Source organism: Papilio machaon, chromosome 3, assembly GCF_912999745.1.
Source record: "Papilio machaon chromosome 3, ilPapMach1.1, whole genome shotgun sequence".
Lineage (NCBI taxonomy): Eukaryota > Metazoa > Arthropoda > Insecta > Lepidoptera > Papilionidae > Papilio > Papilio machaon.
In genome coordinates this window covers 571,721-592,704 of record NC_059988.1, presented here as the reverse complement: position 1 = coordinate 592,704, position 20,984 = coordinate 571,721, and the positions used below count along the sequence as shown (strand labels likewise).

Here is a 20,984-nt window from a genome sequence, read left to right as displayed (position 1 = left end):
ATATTCACCAAACATTTTAATAATGTCAAAACGAATGACTATAAAACTATTACTGAAATACAAATTGATGAACTTCAATTTAAACTAGATCGGTTCCAATCATTAATGTCGCAATTTGATGAAATTCAAGGAAAGATCGAAATGTTGTCTTCTGATTCTGAAGAACAGATAAATGAAAGGGATGTTATGGAAGATAATTTTGGTTCATTAATCTGTCAAGTGAAAAAATATATTGAAGGGTTTCATAACTTTCATAATAATGGCGAAAATGATTTGGTAGTTAATTCACATTCATCCAAACACTCCAAATCATTTAATATCAAATTGCCGACTATAGTATAATATGCCTCACTTTGATGGAAATTCGTTAAAATGGTTAGAATTTCGCGATACGTTTAATTCATTAGTAAATGAAAATGACCAAATTCCGGAGATTAATAAGTTTCACTATTTACGTTCCTCGCTAAGAGATGGCGCTATTGTCGTCATAAACTCAATTGCTTTTACGGCTGGAAATTATAAATTAGCATGGGATATGCTTTGTAATAGGTACGATAATACTAGGCTGTTAGTGAATAATCACTTGAAATCATTATTTTCCTTTCAACCTCTTACTAAGGAATCTCACCAATCATTACGTTATATGATTGATTAATTTACCAAAAATTTACGATCACTTAATGTTTTAAATGAACCGACCGATTCTTGGGATACATTAATTATATTTATGATGACGACCAAACTAGATGACGTCACTAGTTGTAAATGGGAGGAATATAGAAGTTCTTTACCGGACTCTCCCTGCCTGGACGATTTTTATATATTTCTTCGTAATCGAGCTGATATTTTAGAAACACTACAATTTAACAAATCTGATAATTTTAAATACGAAAAAGGTTCTCATAGATATGATCCAAAAGTAACAAGATCCTTTGTAATAACCAATAAACGCACAAATAATAAATCTTGTGTTGTTTGCAAAGGGAATCATTTATTACATAATTGCGATCAGTTTAGAAACATGAGAGTGGAAACTCGGTTGAGTGAAGTTGCCAGACTTAATCTTTGCGCCAACTGTCTGCGACCGGGCCATGGTCCCTCTCGATGTTTTCGTCAATGCTGTCGTCTATGTAACATAAAACACAATACGTTTTTGCATATGGAAGAGGTAGGTAATACTAAATTAATTAAAGATAATGTTCTATCTCATTCTCCAGGCAAAGACAGTGAACTACCTCACTCACCCGGCAGCGTTCACGGCGACGATAATAATACCGAAGTTTCGTTGTCCGCCGTGATGCCCGGCCCAGTGTTATTATGTACTGCGCAAGTCGACGTTTTAGACCCAATCTCGAATAAATATTTTTCTGTTAAGGCGCTTTTAGATAATGGCAGCCAGTCGTCGTTTATTTCACAAAATCTGCAAAGGAAAATAAATTTATCCATCTCTGAAACCAACTATCCGATTAAAATATCTGACATTAATAATAATATAAGTACTATTTCTCAGCAATGTACATTACAAATTAAATCTCGTATTAATAATTTCCATGTAAACGTACCTTGTCATATTATACCGCAAATAACTACAAGACTACCATGTGTAGAAATAGATATATCGACGTTCAACTTACCAGCGAACATTGAGCTAGCTGACCCGAGCTTCTTTAGTCCCTCCGACATCGATGTGCTACTGGGAGCGGACGTGTTTTGGGAGATCGTACGCGATCAACAAATAAGACTCGGGCGAAACAAGCCCACTCTTCAGGAGTCCGAGTTGGGGTGGTTGATATCTGGACCAACCGGTGTAGGTTTTGGACCCCTTAATAAGGCTTGTCATTTTACACGCAATATCGAGACTTCCCTATCGTAATTAATAAAGAATTACAACGTAACGTCAAACAAGTAATTAATAAACTATCAGAAGCTTGTTTGCCATTGCGGAAGTTCCGTACGAATGCACCTGATATTTTCAATGATATCCCTACAACCAATGACGGTCAGGATTTCTGTAAAGAGTCTACGGTTCTAGGTCTTAACTGGTCTCCTCAGACTGATACGCTACGTTTTTTAACTACGAGCGACGTTGATCCAATCTTTACTAAACGTAATATTCTTTCAACATCGTCAAAACTATTTGATCCTCTTGGTTGTTGTCAGCTACCACTATAATTCCCAAAATGTTGCTACAAAAATTATGGCTGCTAAAAAACGGCTGGGACGATCCTATTCCAAATAAAATCGCGAAAGAATGGCAGGATTTTTTTAGTAATTTACACGCTTTATCCACCTTTGATGTTCCTAGGCACGTCGCTTGTCAGGCTCCAAATTGTATGGAATTACATTGCTTCACGGATGCTTCGCAAATGGCTTACGCAGTGTGTTTGTACCTCAAGTCCACTGACAGATTAGGCAGGACTGCAGTCCATCTGTTTTGCGCCAAAACAAAGGTAGCCACATTAAAACCTGAATTGACTATACCTAGGCTGGAGTTAAAGGGTGCTCTATTAGGTGCGCGATTGCTTGCCAAGGTTGTGAGTGAATTGAGTACAAATTCATTCATTCTATGTTTACGCCAATTCATATCTAGACGCGGAAAACCACGAATGATACACTGTGACAACGGCACGAATTTTGTAGGAGCGAATAACGAGCTAGGTCGAATGCTTAAAGCCACTAACGGGTCTGTCACTGACTTCGGTGCCGGTGAGGGCATAGAGTTTAAATTGAGTCCCGCGTATGCACCTCATTTTGGCTGTATCTGGGAGGCTGGCGTAAAGTCGGCAAAATTTCATTTAAAACGTACGTTAGGACCAGGGATTAACTTAACTTTTGAAGAGTTGACTACCCTTTTCTCTCAAATTGAGGCTGTATTAAACTCAAGACCGCTGACACCTCTGTCTGCGGATCCTAACGATTTTACTGCTCTAACACCTGGCCACTTCCTTATCGGACGTCCTTTGTCGTCTTTACCATCTCCAATAACAACCAAGATGTCTATTAATCGGTACCAGCAGCTGGAGCGCTTGAGACAACATTTCTGGTCAAGGTGGTCCAGAGAATTCTTATCCGAGCTTCAGCAGAGGGTAAAATGGAAACAATACAGTAAAACAGATATAAAGATTGGCGACATGGTGGTGGTGAAGGACGAGCAACCACCGATGAAGTGGATACTGGGACGTATTCACGCACTGCACAATGGACCAGACGGAATATGCCGAGTCGTTGATGTAACAGCATCCAAGGGCGTCATCAAGAGAGCCCTGAACAGGGTCTGCTATCTGCCTACAAAGGATTCCTATTAGCTTCTTGAAACCACAAGTTTCAAGGGGGGGGGAGTATGTTAACGACGAATGAGCGCGACTTCACCATAGCAACGACGTGACAAGAGATAACGAAAATTTGTAGAAAATAAATGTACTTCTTGTGAAGATTTAAGTTTTTATTCATAGAATAAACAATATATATATATATATATATATATATATATTATTTTAATAATATTACCTTTATGCATATTGTACACACACGATGTTTCACATCTGCCAGGCGTCCCGTGACGGATCACATTTTTTTTTTTTAATCGCAGGAAACTGCTAGTATAAAATAAATAAGTAAATTAGTAACGTCAGATATCGTCAATAGCATGAGCTTTGCTTGCCCGTATTATCGCCGGCAAGGCGTAGTCGTACGTTTATCGACCGCAAGCAATCTGAGAGCGAGTGGCATTAATTAACCTGTCATTCAGACCTGCATGGATCAAAGCTGGAAATTATCAAGGACGCTTGAGCAATAGAATTAGCAATTAAATATAAAAATAACTTCAGACTTATATACTTAGAAAATATTATGTAAAACAATGATGCATGAAGAAAATGTTTATTTATTTTGTTATTTATTTGACATAGTTTTATCTCAAATTGCATGTAGTAGAAAACTATCTGGACTATTTTTGCTATAGTATTTGAATTTAAAAAAAGGTTTTATTGGTATAACATTTCCGATTTTGTGAAATATTCATGCAAATCTGAAATACGGTTGGATACGTAGCAAGTTTACGACGCAAGTATTTTATGAGGGTTGAATTCGTTATTTAACCTTACTTGCTATAAACAGGTTTCCGGAGCCTTAAATATAAAATCAATGTTGGCAAAAATATTTCAAAATACACATAACATTGGAAATTTTATTTAGTTTATATTTACAGAAAAACAAATCACAAGCTTAAATTTAATTTTGTTCAATGCACGATTAAATGACATAAAATACCCCTGTTTTTCTCAAGTGAATGCGTTAAGCCCGCTACATACTTTCAATTTGAACTATTCAGTTAAGTCAGACAATGTACAGTTCTACTGTACGATTAAAACTGAACGTGTGTAGTGAGCTTATAAATAAAGACTACTGACTGCTTTAATTATGACTCTAACTGCTGCAAGTTAGATGACCACTGAAGGCGTCTCTAAGTGTAGATTTAGTATGAGGAATCTCCACTGAGGTTTTTTTTTTATAAATATTCATTAAAGGACCCTTAGTGCGACAGTAGGCACCTACAGCATTTTAATAAATTGAGTACGAAAGTCATTAATTGTACTTTTGCAGAATATATTGTTGATAATAAATAAAACAGAGACAAATTTGTCCTTGAACATTCTCGAACGGATTTTATCGCTTGCTGTCTAGAATTGAAGTGGTGTGCCGTGTCAAGAGCTCTGACAACTTTACTCGCCGCGACCCTTCACTGCCATAAATGTCATCTCGACTAATGGTTTTTAAGTTATTTCCAGTGTCATATGAATTTACTTCAATTGGAAAACTATTACTGTTTTTTTTTTCACCTATTGCTTTTTTCTTAAAATATAAATTTGTAGAGTATGTTTCTTATCTACACGTTAATATTTATGATTGAATACTTTTATTAAAATAAAAGTACACAAAAATATTATGAAAGCATGTTGACTATAGTTTACCAAAAGTTATAGGAAACTATAGGTAAATTTTGGAACGGGACAGGATTAAACTTTAATGGAATGGAACATAAAACGTATAAACCAGGTAGAGTGGCTCAAATTTCACCAAAATTGCCGTTTGTAATAAAAAAAACATAGTTACGTATTTGTATACGTGAAGTCATCTACAATTAAAGTCAAATCTCAGACGGTCTTTATAAAATTCTCTCACCCTCTTGAATAAAATCTTTAACCGGCTGAGCGGACAACGAGCGCGATCGTGTCAAGTGTGGCGGCGGCGCGCGGGTCAAGTCTTCGATATTTTATAATCTGTCCCCTTCGACATTTGAATTGCAAAACTCTCTATTGACCTATTGCTATTAAAATGAGACTGCATAGGCAGCTAGTACGATAGTTATAAATTTATAGAACGCCTGTAACGCCAACGGTGAGCAAATCCGGATTTCTATTTAGCATAGTAATGGGTTTGCGACTCTTTCGTCATTCATAACGCTTGTATTTATGCGCCGTCGATTTTAAGCAACCGCCTGACATCGCTTTTCTTTTATTTTTCCCTAGCTGTTCACCAACAGTTTGCCTATTTAGTTAGCCTATTTCGTATTTTATATTAAGAGCTAATCACGTAAAGGTAACTAAAGTTGCACATATCAAAGAATTATTTCGAATATATGAAAACATATTTTTGTGTCTCTCTCTTTTTGAAATACTGAGATAAATAAGTTTCAAGTCCAGTAGTATAAACACATGAGAAATGTATTGTTCAATTCATTTAAACCGAATAAATATTATTGAACGCTAATATTTACACAATCTCTGAATTGTACACAAATATATGAATTTAAAAAATACCCAAATATCGAAATACTTTTTCCATGGTAAATAAAAATGAATGAAAATATCCAGCAGACTTGCTGAGCGAGTAATTGCATACGCTTGTCACTGCATGCATTATGAAATTAATGTTGCATGAAACAACTCGCTCCTGCAATTCTCGCTAATGAGACGTCGACAAATATCCTATAATCATTTCGTTATAAATTTATTCTCATATTTAAAAAATGAACATTTATTAAACTGCTTTGAGTGTAAACTAGTAATTGGACACATTACTGTTAATATATTGATTCGAAAGGCACACATTTTTAAATTCAAATATCATTTGATATGAATTTTTTTTTTACTTTATTACCTGACTAGCTATCGCCCGCGACTCAAAATAAAAAAAAAAACTTAATAAGTGTAATGTAAGCATAGGTGTTCTTCCAAACTGTGTTCTACATATGTTGCAAATATCATCAAGATCCGTAAAGCCCTTCCGGAGATACCTTCAAATAAACATCCATCCATCCATAATATTAGTAAGATAGTCTTATTTAAACACTTGATTTCCCTTCTCTGATAGATTTTTAATCTACAAAATAAAACTACGTTACCTACAAATAATTGAATAATAACGAACCTTGTATTATTTTATTGTATAAGTAAATAAAAAACGAGTTTAAAATTATAATCGTTGAGACAGAACCAGGACCGGACTCAAGCCGACCAAACAGATTGTCGCCGAATATTTATCGACCGTACTCGACTGTTATTTTATTCGTACAGTGTTAATCTCTGAATACAGAAAAAGGTTACAGAACTCTGGCAAGCTGAATGCAAATAGGCTTTTTCATATTTAAAAGCACTGATTTATTTCGAAAACGTTAATTCTAGTTATTCTTTTATTGAATGAAAATTACTTATTTGTTCCGTTGTATTAAAATAGTACGATTTTAAAGGTTTACGATATGTCAATGTTTAAACAAAATACAGAAGAAAATGCTTTCGGTATTTTGATAAAGCAATCCTGTCAGGAACAAAGTTATCACCTCTTAAATGCGCTCCGCGTTGGATTAGACAGGTAATTATTTGCCATGTTCCTTGAAAGTTGTAATAAGTGCAATCTTGAATAAAGTGAAGTGTAAGGTTTTTTTTTATCTCAACTTCATATCCCACATGAAAATAAAATTGAATTATCTAGAACCAAAATACATATTGCAGGTATACATTTGTTACTTTTTTATTTTACTTTGATTTTAATTGAAAATGAATTTGAACATAAATGATCGTTAAATTAAAATCAATCTTAATTAAAAAGTTAAAATTGATTATTCCTCTGAGATCGTGTCCCCTAACTTATTAAGTTAATTATAATTTTTTTTTAATTAAAATTTAAGGAAATTATTTTTGTGGTTTTTATTTCTAGGTTCCAATATTATTATAAAATTTTATTTTTAAAAGAAGATTATATTAAGAAGGTTTCTTAGTCCGTGGACATCGGATCAACTAACATTAGACATTACTTTATCGCCTTCACCTTTAAAAAAATATTCTTGAACATTCTAGAATAATTAGGCTGTTCTTAAGTTGAAGAACTACAGAACGATAGATGAAGCTACGATAATGTGCTCTCATTAACGAAGCGAAAGCGGACTAATATACTTTTTTCGAGTCAAGAATAACGCCGATATTGCGGTTACTAATTACTTTATTGTGAATTGTGAGAGCTTATAATTGTACGGCCTTATTACTAAATTGTTATATAGGTTTTTAAAAGCAAACATGATTAAGGGCCTGTTTCACAATCAGGATAAATAACTAACAAATAAATTAACTGTTACATAAAACTTTCCGTCAAAATAGTTTGCATTTCACAGCTTATTTGGAGATTGTAAAATGCCAACGAAGACTTTATGTGGCAAATAAATTTTAAGTAGCTTATTCAAGACTTATTTTGATATTGTGAGCATGCCCTAAGCTTTTCAGTTGATATGTAATGTTCGTAATGACAAGTGTCATTTGATTCATTTTGCTCCACGGAGATAGATCAAGAACTTTCTTGGATAGACGGTCGATTTTAATGTTTTTTTTTTTCTTATAATAACTGATTTTATACTCTATGTCTAGTTTGCTCATGCATTACTTTGTACTAAATCGGATAGCTGAGGGATTAATAATGTAAATATTAAAAAAATATAAATAACTCTCCTGCATTCTAAAAAAAGACGTTAAAATGCACTCTACGAAAGTTGTCGGCACTATAAACTAAAAGGCACATAAACTGTAATGAGGTAGAACTTTATTTACAAGTGGTGTTCGCGACGCGTAAAATGAGGTACGTTTTAACTGCACTTTTAACTGGAGGCTAAATTAGCGACACGCCCCGCGCCCCTCGCCCCTCGCCATCGCCAAACGCTAAATTAACACTGCTTTCTATTTATTCTCTGACTTGCTCGCTCTATATAAACTATATTTGTTTCTTTACGAAATCAAAGTGTTTTAAAAAAAAATTCGTACAATTTCAAGAAAAACCTTTTTCGAAAACATTAGAATATTTTACTAAATTTTCAAACTAATTCTTGTTGATACAAGCAAGTTATATTTTAAAACACTAATAAAGAAAAATACACGTAAATAATATTCCTCCCATTATCTAAGGAAAAAAACTGATTGATTGATTGATAAAATTGGTTTGTGGCGTGTTTCGGCAGTAAGAACTCACAGTTAATCGTCAAAAACGTTAGCAAACTCTCTTTTCACAAATAAATTCATTTTTAATCGGCTTAGTTATAAAAAGTTGAAGCTGTTATCGTGTGGAACAATGAGTTGACTCTTCGGCTTTTTTAATTGAATCGATGATTGAACGTTACGCTCTCCCTTTGATAGACAACAATGGTACGCCGCGGCAATGGCGCGGTGGGACGGACCACGACGATGATGGATGCGACGATGAGCCGGCAAAACCGATTTGTCGGTGCAAAAATCGTTTTCACTTCATACAAACTGGCGTAATGTGTCTATCGATTATCAAAATAGACATATATCTTTTTAAATTAAATCTAATCTAATTAATAAATTTGTTTTAAAGTTACTAAGATTAAAAGGTAATATTTGATAGCTTCTTAATTATTTTACAATAGTTATAATCATTTTTAAGTCGGTATTATTCTAGGAAAAATTATATTATAATAATTTTGATGACTTTACCGACTACAACTTACCACTTACCTTCACCTTTTCGTATATAAAACATGAAAATGGAAAATATGTTATCATAAATTTTAACAAAAATATTCTTTGTGTAAATTACATGTTCAATAAGCATTAAAATCATCTTTTAATCAATCAAAGTGTTTGTAAGCCACAAAGGCGTGCTCACCTCTAACACCTTGAGCGCATTTCTGTGGAAAATTCAATTTAAAGGTGAGCTTTAATTTGTCGGTAGAAATTTAATAAAATTTAATATCTATTCTGTGCTATGAAGTACAAAGAAGAAGTGTACGTTATTTAACTTTCCTTCTGTAGAAAACCTTAGGTAACATCTAAAATATTTTTTTTAACTTAATTTATATATTAGCATACTTTGATTAGTTAACAAACATAATATTTTCAAAATGAAACAGACAATCTATCTATCTATATATATAAAAGAAAGTTGTGTTAGTTACACCATTTATAACTCAAGAACGGCTGAATCGATTTGACTGAAAATTGGTGGGCAGGTAGCTTAGAACCAGGAAAAGGACATAGGATAATTTTTACCCCGTTTTCTATTTTTTATTCCGCGCGGACGGAGTCGCGGGTAAAAGCTAGTTCATAATAGATAACACTTTAAAATCCGACCAAAATTGATATATAAATTCCTGATGGTATAATACGAAAAATAAAATTTGAACGTTTCGATTTAGTCCGTTCATTGCGTGAAACCTTCAAATTTGTGACTAATAAGCGTTTATGCAGCGGCGGAGTGACGCAGATTAATGACTTTACACCCTGCTACTGACGTTAAATTATTTGTTTTGTGTAAAGGACAAACAATGCTTAATTACTCAACGTCACTTTACAAATCTACGTAAATGTAAAAAGGAATACTTAAACAACACATTTAAATGCAAATATTTTATTTAATACCATTTGTGGTTACTTGTAGTTAGTTAGTAGTAGGGGCTCAGTTTTCCGCAACTCCATGACAAGCGCGTATTTTGCGTGAAGGCAGGCTGTGGGTTACTCCAGCCAGCCCAGCTCGCCAAAGAACCCCAGCAGTCCCTTAATGTTGCTGGTGATCTCTGGCGGCGACCTCGGCGGACCGAGGTATCTGACCCTGTAGTCGGACACTGCCGGGCAGTGTTGTACGAGTATAACGTGCAATGCCGTTTCTTCTTCCTCCATGCACGCTCTGCATAAAGGACTACCATTTGTGGTACACAAAGATACTTTGAGTTCTCGAAATCCCCAACCACAATACAAGACTAATTTAAACCGCAGTAATAAAGTATCGGATGTAATTATTATTTCTTGAAACATTTTATTCGAAGCTGTTCGGAAACGTTCTTAACATAAAAGATGTCGAAAGATCAAAAAATGTCTCGTAATCTCCCAACGTTGACACGGGTCCCGTTATGACGTGTGCTGTTATTTCACTCAACAGGTACAAATTGGATGTTTGAAAGGTTTCGTAAAATGTGGAACATTTGCCAAATCCAAATAAATGTAACACAAGTTTGTAATTTATTTTTGAAACATTGTAGTCTTCTATAGCCTAAGATTTTGAAAAGTAAAATGTGATTTGATTCATATTCTGAAATTAACTTTTATTAACTGCCGCACTCAGAGAAGTTAAATGTTCTCGATGTTATTTAATACGATTTCTTATATATTAAACAAGCTTTTACCCGTGACTCCGTCCGCGCGGAATAAAAAAAACAGAAAACGGGGTAAAAATTATCCTATGTCCGTTTCCTGGTTCTAAGCTACCTGCCCACCAATTTTCAGTCAATTCGATTCAGCCGTTCTTGAGTTATAAATAGTGTAACTAACACGACTTTCTTTTATATATATTATACTAGCTTTTACCCGCGACTCCGTCCGCGCGGAATAAAAAAAAAAAGGAAACGGGGTAAAAATTATCCTATGTCCTATTCCTGGTTCTAAGCTACCTGCTCACCAATTTTCAGTCAAATCGATTCAGCCGTTCTTGAGTTATAAATGGTGTAACTAACACAACTTTCTTTTATATATATAGATAGGTAGATAAATATATCTGTGAGCTAGATCGATATGAGCATAGAGTCTTAAGTTCCGTTTTGTGTTACATTTTCACATGTATGTAATCCATGTGTGTTTTGAAACAAATCGAGAAATTTTGTACAATTTTAATGGAAAGCGAAACAGTCAACAATATTTTTGATAAAAATTTAACACGTTTACATCGGAGAGTACTTCTGGACCGACTGTTTGAAGTTCACTTGTTTGTTCACTTCCATTACGTCACAAAGGTTTGTTAGATTAGTTGCAAAATTTGTTTTGTAACTGTAAATTCTAATACGAACATAATTAATAAGGAGATATATTGCAATGCAAGTAGTTTTAAGAAAAATCTGATATAATGACATTGGCAGATGGGTTAAAGGGTGTTTTTTTTTTTTCGCTCAATAATTTTACACTAGAGTTTAGTAACATAGCTTAATTAAATAAAATGTATGTATTTATCTTCGTATTAAAATTATAAACTTTTCTTATAACATTTATTTTTTTAATTTACATTCGGTCTTAAAAATCCGCATAAGTAAAGTGAATAATTTAAGTCAAACGCCAATCCCTCAGGACATTGCGCTCAATATTTCGTATTCAGTGAAAATTTTCCCATTTTTTGCTGAATCATAAATTTTAATTAGCATCGGGAATCGCGAACCTCCACACCATTCGGAGTTTCAGTTCTACCTGTATATTTAAGTCTCGTATATTGTATAAATTATGAAAGTAAATTTTTTGTAGCACATATTTTCGATTTTAATTAATTTTTAATTATTTATTTATTATAGTATATAATATTAATTTTAGAGTGTCTGTTGTTCAAGGGCTCACACTTACTTGTAATTAGTCGATTACTTTGTATTATTCGATTTATATATGTACATTTATGCGATGCAACGTGCAATCTGCACATATGTCCAAAAATATTCTTGAAGTCAATCCGCACACTGGGCCAGCGTGGTTGACGTGGTTGGTTTAGCCTATTCACTAATCTGATGTCAAACCATTATTCTGTTATAATTTAAAACTTTATAATTGCTTTTAGAAGCATTGCATTACAATCGTTTCTCTCCTACAATAAAATAATGTACATTCTTATATGTTATAGTGGGAAAATTAAAAAAAAAAACATTTTTTCTATACTATTAAATGATTGTAACAGAGCTACAAAGTCAATATCGAAATGTAAGGAAAAACCACCACATTAAGAAGCATTAATTAATCTTCCTGGCTGCAGCGCCCGATAAGGTCTGCAAAATGCTCGGTTCATTTATAACGCGTAATGGATCGCTTGTCGTTATCTACTAAGTATCAAAGTTTTGAATATACATACGTAGCTATTGAAAGGATAATAAATATTAGGTACACCTTTAATCCTATTCTACATTAGAGTTTTTCAAATGTCTATCTTTTCGTGGAAATTAACTTAATTTATTTTAAATTCAACATTGGTAATAAATTGTACAGTAATAAAACTTAGTTTTTTTTACCATAAAAGCAGGACAATATTCAAGTTCAATATTTTTATTTTGATTTATTTAATACTAGCAGTTACGCGCTACTTCGTCCGTGGGGAATTAAAAGAAAAATCTTAACGAAATTAAAAAATATATAGAGTGAAAGTATTTTTCAAATCGGTTCAATAGTTTCGGAGCATATTTAATTCAAACAAACAAACAATCAAATCATTCCTCTTTATAATACGATTATTAGTATATAAAATATTTTGATGAACACTAAGTTACTTTTAATATTTGAAAGTTTTATTTTACCTTAACTACTTCTCAAATTGTTCTTCTACAAAATCAATGACTCATCTTAAATTATGTCAAAGATAAATTATCACGGTTTCATAAAATACTTTGGCAATTTTTAGAAAAAAGTAGGTCGAGGTTTTGGCTTAGAAATTACAGTCAATTTAAATTAGACAAGTTTCTTACGTAATAGTGACTTTTACCAAAAATCTCACTTTGAAATAAAAAAAAAAATCTTTCATAAATTTAACAATTTTTTTGGACTCTGTCCCCTGTGATAGGTGAGGATCTGTGGTAGAGGTGCCTTCTCTCATTTAAGTTCTTAGAAAGGTACTTCAGGCAGTGTGTGCGTGTTCGCGTGTGCGTGCGTGAGTGTTTTTTTTTTTTTTTTTTTTTTTTTTTTTTTTTTTTTATAGAGGGAAAAAATGCCTTGGGGCACCGTCAGACATGGGAGCTACATGCCTGGTGTGTCGGGCTCAGGCTCATTAGTGTTCACCTAACCTAACATGAGTCCCGTTACCGACTAAAACAACCCTCTCTATGGACTTTTTGGTACCCCTCCGGGACTACCTTCCGGTATTACTTCGGAGGGGTGGTCTCAGCAATCATGCTTTCCCTTCTAGCAATCTGCGCTTTTTAGCTCCTTGAGTCCATTGCGTTGGCTTTTCGCCGTATTTGCTCAGCCCGCCGTACCTTCTTTAGTACTGAGGCGGCGTATTCGCTAACTTTATTCCATGCTTCTTCTGTTGCAAGCATGTTATCCACCAAATTTGCGACCGTAGTAGGTCCGATACTGTTCTCGAGTTCTTCGCGCTCCTTGGAGTATGCCGGGCAGACAAAGAACACGTGCTCTGCATCCTCTGGTTCGCCGCACCCGTGTGGACAATCCGGGAGAATTTCGTGCCCAAAACGGTGTAGGTACGCACGGTAACATCCATGGCCCGTCAGCATTTGGGTGAGGTAGAAGTTCGTTTCCCCATGCCTGCGGTTTATCCATTTTTCGACTTGTCCAATTAGTTTGTGAGTCCAGCGGCCCTTTATTGAGTGATCCCACTCCTGCTGCCATTTGGTGATGATCTGTCTTCTGACTAGACATCGCGATTTTTTCCGCGTTGCGCTCGGATCACTTCTTCTGTCAAACAACAGTTTTCTCTCTTCTGCAAGTAGATGCACGGGTATAGCGCCGGCGATTACACAGGCTGCATCTAACGATACAGTGCGAAACGCGCTGATGATTCTGATCAAACTTACCCGATACACTGACTCCATCTTTTTCCTATTTATTTTGTTACTTAGAGCGTCCGCCCAAATGGGAGCCCCATACAACAAAACGGAATTACTTACCGACATCAACAGGTTCCTCTTCTTTTGCCGTGGGCCACCCACGTTAGGCATGAGCCTGGCGAGTGCCATGGTAACCTTCGATGTCTTCACGGCTGCTTGCTCCACGTGGTGGTTAAAGTTTAGCCTGAAATCTAGGTACACTCCAAGATACCTAATTTGTGTTTTAGATGTGATGCAACTTGATCCCACGGCTAGCGTGATCCTTTCTACGTTCTTCCGACTCGTGACCAGCATTGCCTCTGTCTTGTGCTCTGCTAGCTTCAGCCCGGTCGATGTCATCCACGTTTGTATGCGGCGGTACGTTTCTTCGAATATTCTGCGTATCTCTTCTGTGTGCTTCGCGACTATTGAGATCATCGCGTCGTCTGCGAAGGCAGTGAGTTCAGCTCCAGCAGGTAGTGTGAGATTCAGCAGTCCGTCATACATAATGTTCCACAAAAGCGGTCCGAGCACGGAGCCCTGTGGTACACCAGCCGTAATTTTGTACTTTTCCGGTCCATCATCCGTGTCGTAGTGAAGGACCCTGTTACTAAGGTAGCTACGTATTATCTTCCTGAGGTACATCGGTACTTCCAATCTATCCATAGCCTTGCAGATGATGTCCCATCTTGCCGAGTTGAAGGCATTTTGGATGTCGAGAGCTACCAACAGGCAGTACTTTTTGCCCCCACCTTTCCAGCGATGGCCCCTGGTGGCGTTTTTGGCGATGTTTACTACTCGTTCTATCGCATCCAGGGTAGAGCGGGCTTTTCTAAAACCGTACTGGTTGTTGTGGATGGCGTTTCCGATTGCGGCTTCCATTCTATTGTGGATTATTCTCTCCAGAACTTTCCCCGCTGTGTCCAGCATGCATAGGGGGCGATAAGACTTTGGGTCTTCCGGGTTATTATTGCCCTTGGGTAAAAGTACTAATCGCTGTCTCTTCCAGATTTTGGGGAAAGTACCTTCCTGGAGGCACTTGTTAAATACCTCCTGAAACCCATTTTGCTCTCCCTTCATTGCCGCCTTCAGAGCTACGTTAGGGATGCGATCCATACCCGGTGCCTTCTTATTCTTTATTGCGTTGTATGCGCCTACGAATTCCTCGTTCGTGATCGCAGGGACTTCGGCGGCGTTTGCGGGTATTTCGTAGTCCAGCTCTTCTTGTTGTGGGAATAATGTGGTGACAATGCTTCTTAGTAGTTTTGTTTCACGGGGTTGTTGTGTAGTCCTTAGTTTCTTCATGACAACCATGTACGGTCTACCCCAGGGGTCATTGTTGACTTCTTCCAGTAGTTCAGCCCAAGTTTCTCCTTTTCGTTTTTTAATCGCCTTTTTCAATTTAGTTCGAAGGTCTTTGTAGGTAGCCTGCAACGCGGGAAATGAATTTTTCTTTCTTGCCCGTTGTGCTAACCTTCGGGCCTTCATGCATTGTTCTCTGATTTCTCTGATATTATCGCTCCACCAGTGGACCGGATCTCTTTTGTTTTTTCTGTGACCGGTTCTTACCATTGCACAATCACACGCCCTAGCCAGCTTTGTCATGATGTTCTCTGCCATCTCCTCTGCGGTGTTACCTTCAATCTTACTGTTCCACTCTAATGCGGCGTGAAATGTGTCCGCGTCGAAGGTATTCGTTTTCCAACCTACGAGGGGAGCCGCAAGCTTCCGTCGGCGGACATTGTTGTGATCGGGGATACTCCACGTAATTGCACAATGGTCGCTGTGTGTGTAGATATCCGTTACCTGCCATTTTGTGTCCCGCTTTGCTATGCTGCTGCTTGCGAAGGTCAGGTCAATAAAGGACCTTGCTTCACCTTTGATAAAAGTGGGTGACTTACCGTCGTTCAATAGTGTCAGGTCCCATCCAGCTGCGGTCTCTAGGAGCGTTTGGCCTCTCTTATCCGTTCTGCTACTCCCCCACTCGGTTGCCCAAGCGTTAAAATCCCCTGCAATGACCCGTGGGTTCATATTTCTAGAGGCATTAGTGAGGTTTGCTAGCATGTTCTCGAATTTGTCCTGGCTCCAGCTTGGTGGGGCGTAGCAGCTATAGAAGTGTATGCCATTCACTTTGGCACCGATGACTCCTTCTTCTTGGACCTTCAGGATTTTTTGCGTCGGGTACATGCCGCAGGACCAAATAGCGGCTTTATTTGCAGTGTCTGATATCCAACCGGGTTGTTCAATGCTGCGGTAGGGTTCCGATATTATTGCCAGGTCAATGCCTTCCTCACGTACTATTTGCGTGAGTAGGTCTTGGGCAATCTTGCAATGATTTAGATTTACTTGGACGATCTTAATCTTTGCTTCTTAATGATCTCCTGAAGTGCTTTCTTGTATGCAGCGCATTCGCGGCTGCCGGCAATGTGTTTGTTTGCCTCTCCCTTACCTTTGTCGCTGCAGAGTACGCAATAGGCCTCTCGTGTGCACTTGTCGATTTTGTGACCCTCACCACCGCACTTGACGCAGCAGGAGGACCTGTTGACGGGACTCCTACACATTTTGGCCAAATGGCCGTAGTTCCAACACTTATAACATTTAAGTGGTTTAGCTACTTCACGAATACGGCATATTACCCATCCAACGCGAACCTTCCCTGCTTCGAGAATTTTGTTGGCCAGCTCCATTGGTAATACTACCAAAGCTGTTTGCATGCCACCATACGTTTTCTTGACGGATTTAATGGCATTTATGTCTACAATTTCGCCTTTTCCCAGTACGCTTTGTAAGGCATCCCTAATTTCTTCCCTTGTGGTGATTTCGTCAAGGTCCTTCACGATGATAGTTTTCTCTGGGATTCTACTTTTGACCAGAGCTTCTTCACCCAGCACCGTTTTTATGGCGTTGCAGTACTGTTCGGTTTTTCCCGTACCATGTTTGTTAATTACAAAAATCATGTCTCCGCCGGCAGTCCTGCGGATTTTTGCGACATGGTCTCCTACACCTTTGAGGGTTTCATCCTTTTTTATTCTACTCAGTATTTCAGCGTACGTCAGCGTGCCCTTCTTTTGTATCACAAAGGCTTCTGGGAGCTTGGGGTTACGGGGCTGCTTTTTCCTTCTCGTGACCTTTTCCCATTTCTCATTGGGGTCGCTTGCATCGTCTCGTTGTTTATCCTGCACTACCATGTTACTACTTACTTTTTTGTTTGGTAGTGGCTTTGGTGTGTCTTGCTTTATTGGATCATTCATGATTTTCCGCTTTACCCTACGGGGTGAACTTACTACTGGCTCCGGTGTTAAGTCCTTTCTCTTTCTGTGCACTGGAGTGCCGTCTGACCGTGTAATATTTTCCTTCCATGCTTGTGGTTGCGCTTTGGGAGAAGTCTGGGTCATTGTTGAGGTCAAATTACGCGATTGCTCTTCTCCTTCTTTAAGGTTGTGTAACCTATTGTACGTAGTACTAAGGTCGTTTACCTTTCTTTTTATATCCCCGTGGACATTGTGTCTCGGTGTTACGAAATCAAGCAGGTCTTCGATTTGTTTACCGAGTTTCTCTAAGAGTTTCTTCCTGGAGACGTATTCTTCTTCACCAAGGCTGATTATCTTTGTTTGTGACTTACCTAGAGTCCTTTTTAGTTGGTCGGCTACTTGGTGTTCCTTTTTCTTTGTGGGCGGGGTCCTTTTTAGCCCCTTCTTCACAAATGGGTTAGTAATCTCCTCAGATTTTTCTTCTTGTTTTCTTTCTTCTGGTCTTCTTTCTTCTGTTCTTCCTTCTTGTTTCTTCTCGCTTGAAACGGGTTGCAAAATTTTGCCCCCCCCAGAATACGTGGGGCAGCACGGGCTGAGAGGTAGTGAAGTGTTCCCACATCCTCCCGTCCCGTGGAGGGATTCTCCGCGTTCTACGGTACCCTCCTGGGGTAGTTTGTTTTTAAATCTTGCTTCCATTTTCGTGCTGTTTCACCTCCATTCCAGACCTTTTTGAGATTGAATTATCCCACGGCTTGCTGTAGCCTCTCATTCGGCATGGAATCTCCGCCATGCGTCGGTCGCCATTGCCTCGTCGGTTATCTAGCAGGGAGTACCACGGTAGCTAGAAGACGTGCTACCGTTGCCAGGTATTCGGTTGGGTAGTTTACCTTGAATCTACCTCTTTGGTTGGAGTTTATTTACTATATCGCTGGCACGTGCAGGTGAGGTTGGCTTGAGTGGGTAGTGATGTTAGAACCCACCCCTTACTCCCCCCACCCCTTACTCCCCGTGCGTGCGTGCGTGAGTGTGCGCGCGCGCGTTTGTGTGTGTGTATGTATGTATGTTTTTATTTGTTTTATTATTATCTTACTTTCTAGACATTTCTATTATTCACAATTTTTGTTTATCTAGAACAAGTTTCTGCATTAAAATTTTCTGCGTAATATATTACGTGCATGCGATTCAAAAATTTTATAGCGCCATCTGTCGTTAGTTTTTTCTAATATTTTTAGTCCCACTACAATTTTGCTTTAGCAATCCTTCAAGGAATATCGATCATCTGATTTGTACATCTAAAAGATAACATAAAAAAAATCAGAAAAAGACACAGCGATGGATCATATTCTAAACTTAAATAATAGGTTATTGGTTTACTAAAATTAATAGGCAAAGTCCCCGAGCGAGACAAAATTAATTAAGTGCTGAGTTCGCAACGTGAGTAATAAAACAGGTGTAACCATTTCAGGTACAGGTAGACTTTAATTAAACGTTCTTCAAATTCTATCATTAATCTTTATTTCATCTTTACAAATATTATTTTAAATATGTTATTAGACATACTTGGAACAATAATTGGTGACACACACACATCTGTTTTTTTTTTTACTCTTACTCGTAAGTATCTTTTCGTGAGTTGCGTGGGATCTGTTGGTTTCGCAGGATCGGTGAATATAGTGGGTTTCCACTGCTAACAAATATGTTTATATGCCTATAGTTCATGACACTAGTTTGAAATTAAAAACTCGAACAAATAAATAGAAACACAACTTAATATTCTCACTGCCAAATCTGCATGTGCATACAAATATCATAGAAATGACGTCAATTTCCCACGTGGATTGGAACCTATAAATATTTTACGTACACAAAATTCGCTATCTATGCAACACAGGCGCTTTATTTCAAACAAAGCCATGTTTTGTCAATACCTAACTAAACGAGTTTTGACAATTGAACGAAAAAGTTTCTATTATTTGTTTGTAAATAGACATTTTGTTAATGTTAGACAAAAGATATAATTGTAATAAACAACAAGAATGTGCACCTAGTGGTATAAGGTTCTATTAATGGAGTGCAAAGATGCACAGCGTGAGGTAAAGCAAAGCTGCGTGAGATTGCAGCATCTGAAAATGAAAAGGCTCTCATTCTTCTCTCGTACCCCTGTGCTCCTCGCTTGCCTTTATCCTGCATTTTAATTATTATTTTGAATTAGATGCTTGCCACACAACTTTTCACTTGCAGCCTCGCCTGTAGCATCTTCATAGAAATGAACGAAAAAGCCTGTCAATCTACAAGTCTAAACATTAAACTATTTTTTTTAAATTGTTAGACAACCTACAGCTAACATAAAATATTTTAAAATGTTTTTGATAACAATGGTGTTGTTGTAAAGGAATACAAAGTTAGTAAAATTTATTTTCAACATATTGTGAATCCGTCGCCACGTCTTAGGTTTACAATTTCATACAACGCCGACTCTGATATTTGTATGAATTACTGTCAATTACGCAGAGCCCTTACTCACAGCTCGCAGCAGACTACAAATTGCAATTAGGTACAGTTGGAAATTACTTTAGGCTCTCGGTGTTAGCTCAATGCTTCAAAGGGTTCACTAATTTTATCATAACCGCGTCAATAAAGTTAAATATTACTCGATATTACTTATATTATTATTCTTCTTTGAAAAAGTTAACATAGCAGAAAGTAACTGTGGTACGAGCACGTATTTGTAATAATCGCCTTCGTCATCATCAATCTCATGTTAATTTTGATATCATTGATATGAGATTTTTGGTGTAATTTACGCCCGATAGAGGCGCTGTACAAATTTAAATACAAATGTTGTCGATAACGATACGATGGCGACTGTCACAAATATTCGTGCTAAGCCCAATTTATCACGATTTTGGATAAATAAACTAACTTCTAAAATAATCTTCACCTAAGATTAACTAGAAATAGTACTTGAGAAAGTTATTTAAATTAACTAACAAGACACATTTCATGTATCTGAGAAACGGATACTGAGTTTTTTACTTTTTTGGTAATATTAAGGTTAGAAATAAAAACTTATCTTTTAATATTAGAAACGTATACTCATACATTCGTCATGACTCTACCAAGATACAGTTCAAACGGAGCGTTCCCATATATTTCCCAGTTGGATGTACTCTGTGCAGATTGGAACTGAACTGTCCGAGATAAATACAGACGCATTAGTCTGTGTTGCGGTGGAGTGCAAAGCATCTTCGGCTTGAAACTGGCTTTATATCTCACTACAACTGAATTAGCCATACATTCTCATTTCACGAATGAACAAAATAGCTTCTATAGTTTCATTGGATTCAATATTTTTCTATCTTTTAGCCATGCATAGTGTGACATGCTTAAACAAACTTGGTCGGCTTGATATTAGTAAAACTGACAAATAAACCACAAAGTGTTTGTTGTGCTGTAGATATTTTGTCTGGAATGTAGTATTCTATACCCAAGTACCTTTTCCATGTTGTCTAACATAACTAACCGCGATAAGAGTGCCACTTCATACATCACCCTTGAATCGGAATGCTTAACGCGTAATAAGTGACAGCCCAAGCCTAGGTCCCCTCTCAGGGCCCTTGAGCCCAGTAACTCCATGGAGCGTCCACCGAAGCGATCTAAGAGCTCGGTGACCT

General features: G+C 37.1%; 1 protein-coding gene and 1 pseudogene across 1 annotated transcript; one reads left to right on the top strand and one right to left on the bottom strand.

The window, feature by feature from the left end:
- Positions 1–643: 643 nt before the first annotated feature.
- Positions 644–3,305, top strand: LOC106711295 (annotated as a pseudogene).
- Positions 3,306–13,432: 10,127 nt separating this feature from the next.
- Positions 13,433–18,006, bottom strand: LOC106711357 (putative 115 kDa protein in type-1 retrotransposable element R1DM). Its single transcript, XM_045686504.1, has 2 exons — positions 16,509–18,006; positions 13,433–16,374 (listed from the first exon to the last, which is right to left on the bottom strand). The coding sequence occupies exons 1-2, from the start codon at positions 18,004–18,006 to the stop codon at positions 13,433–13,435; spliced, it is 4,440 nt and encodes a 1,479-aa protein (XP_045542460.1).
- Between the last annotated feature and the right edge of the window lie 2,978 nt (positions 18,007–20,984).

Coding starts and splice junctions, on each gene's coding strand:
- LOC106711357 (XM_045686504.1), bottom strand. CDS start 18,006: ATGGAAGCAAGATTTAAAAACAAACTACCCCAGGAGGGTACCGTAGAA. Junction 16,375..16,508: donor CGTACTCTGCAGCGACAAAG/GTAAGGGAGAGG, acceptor AGATTGCCCAAG/ACCTACTCACGCAAATAGTA.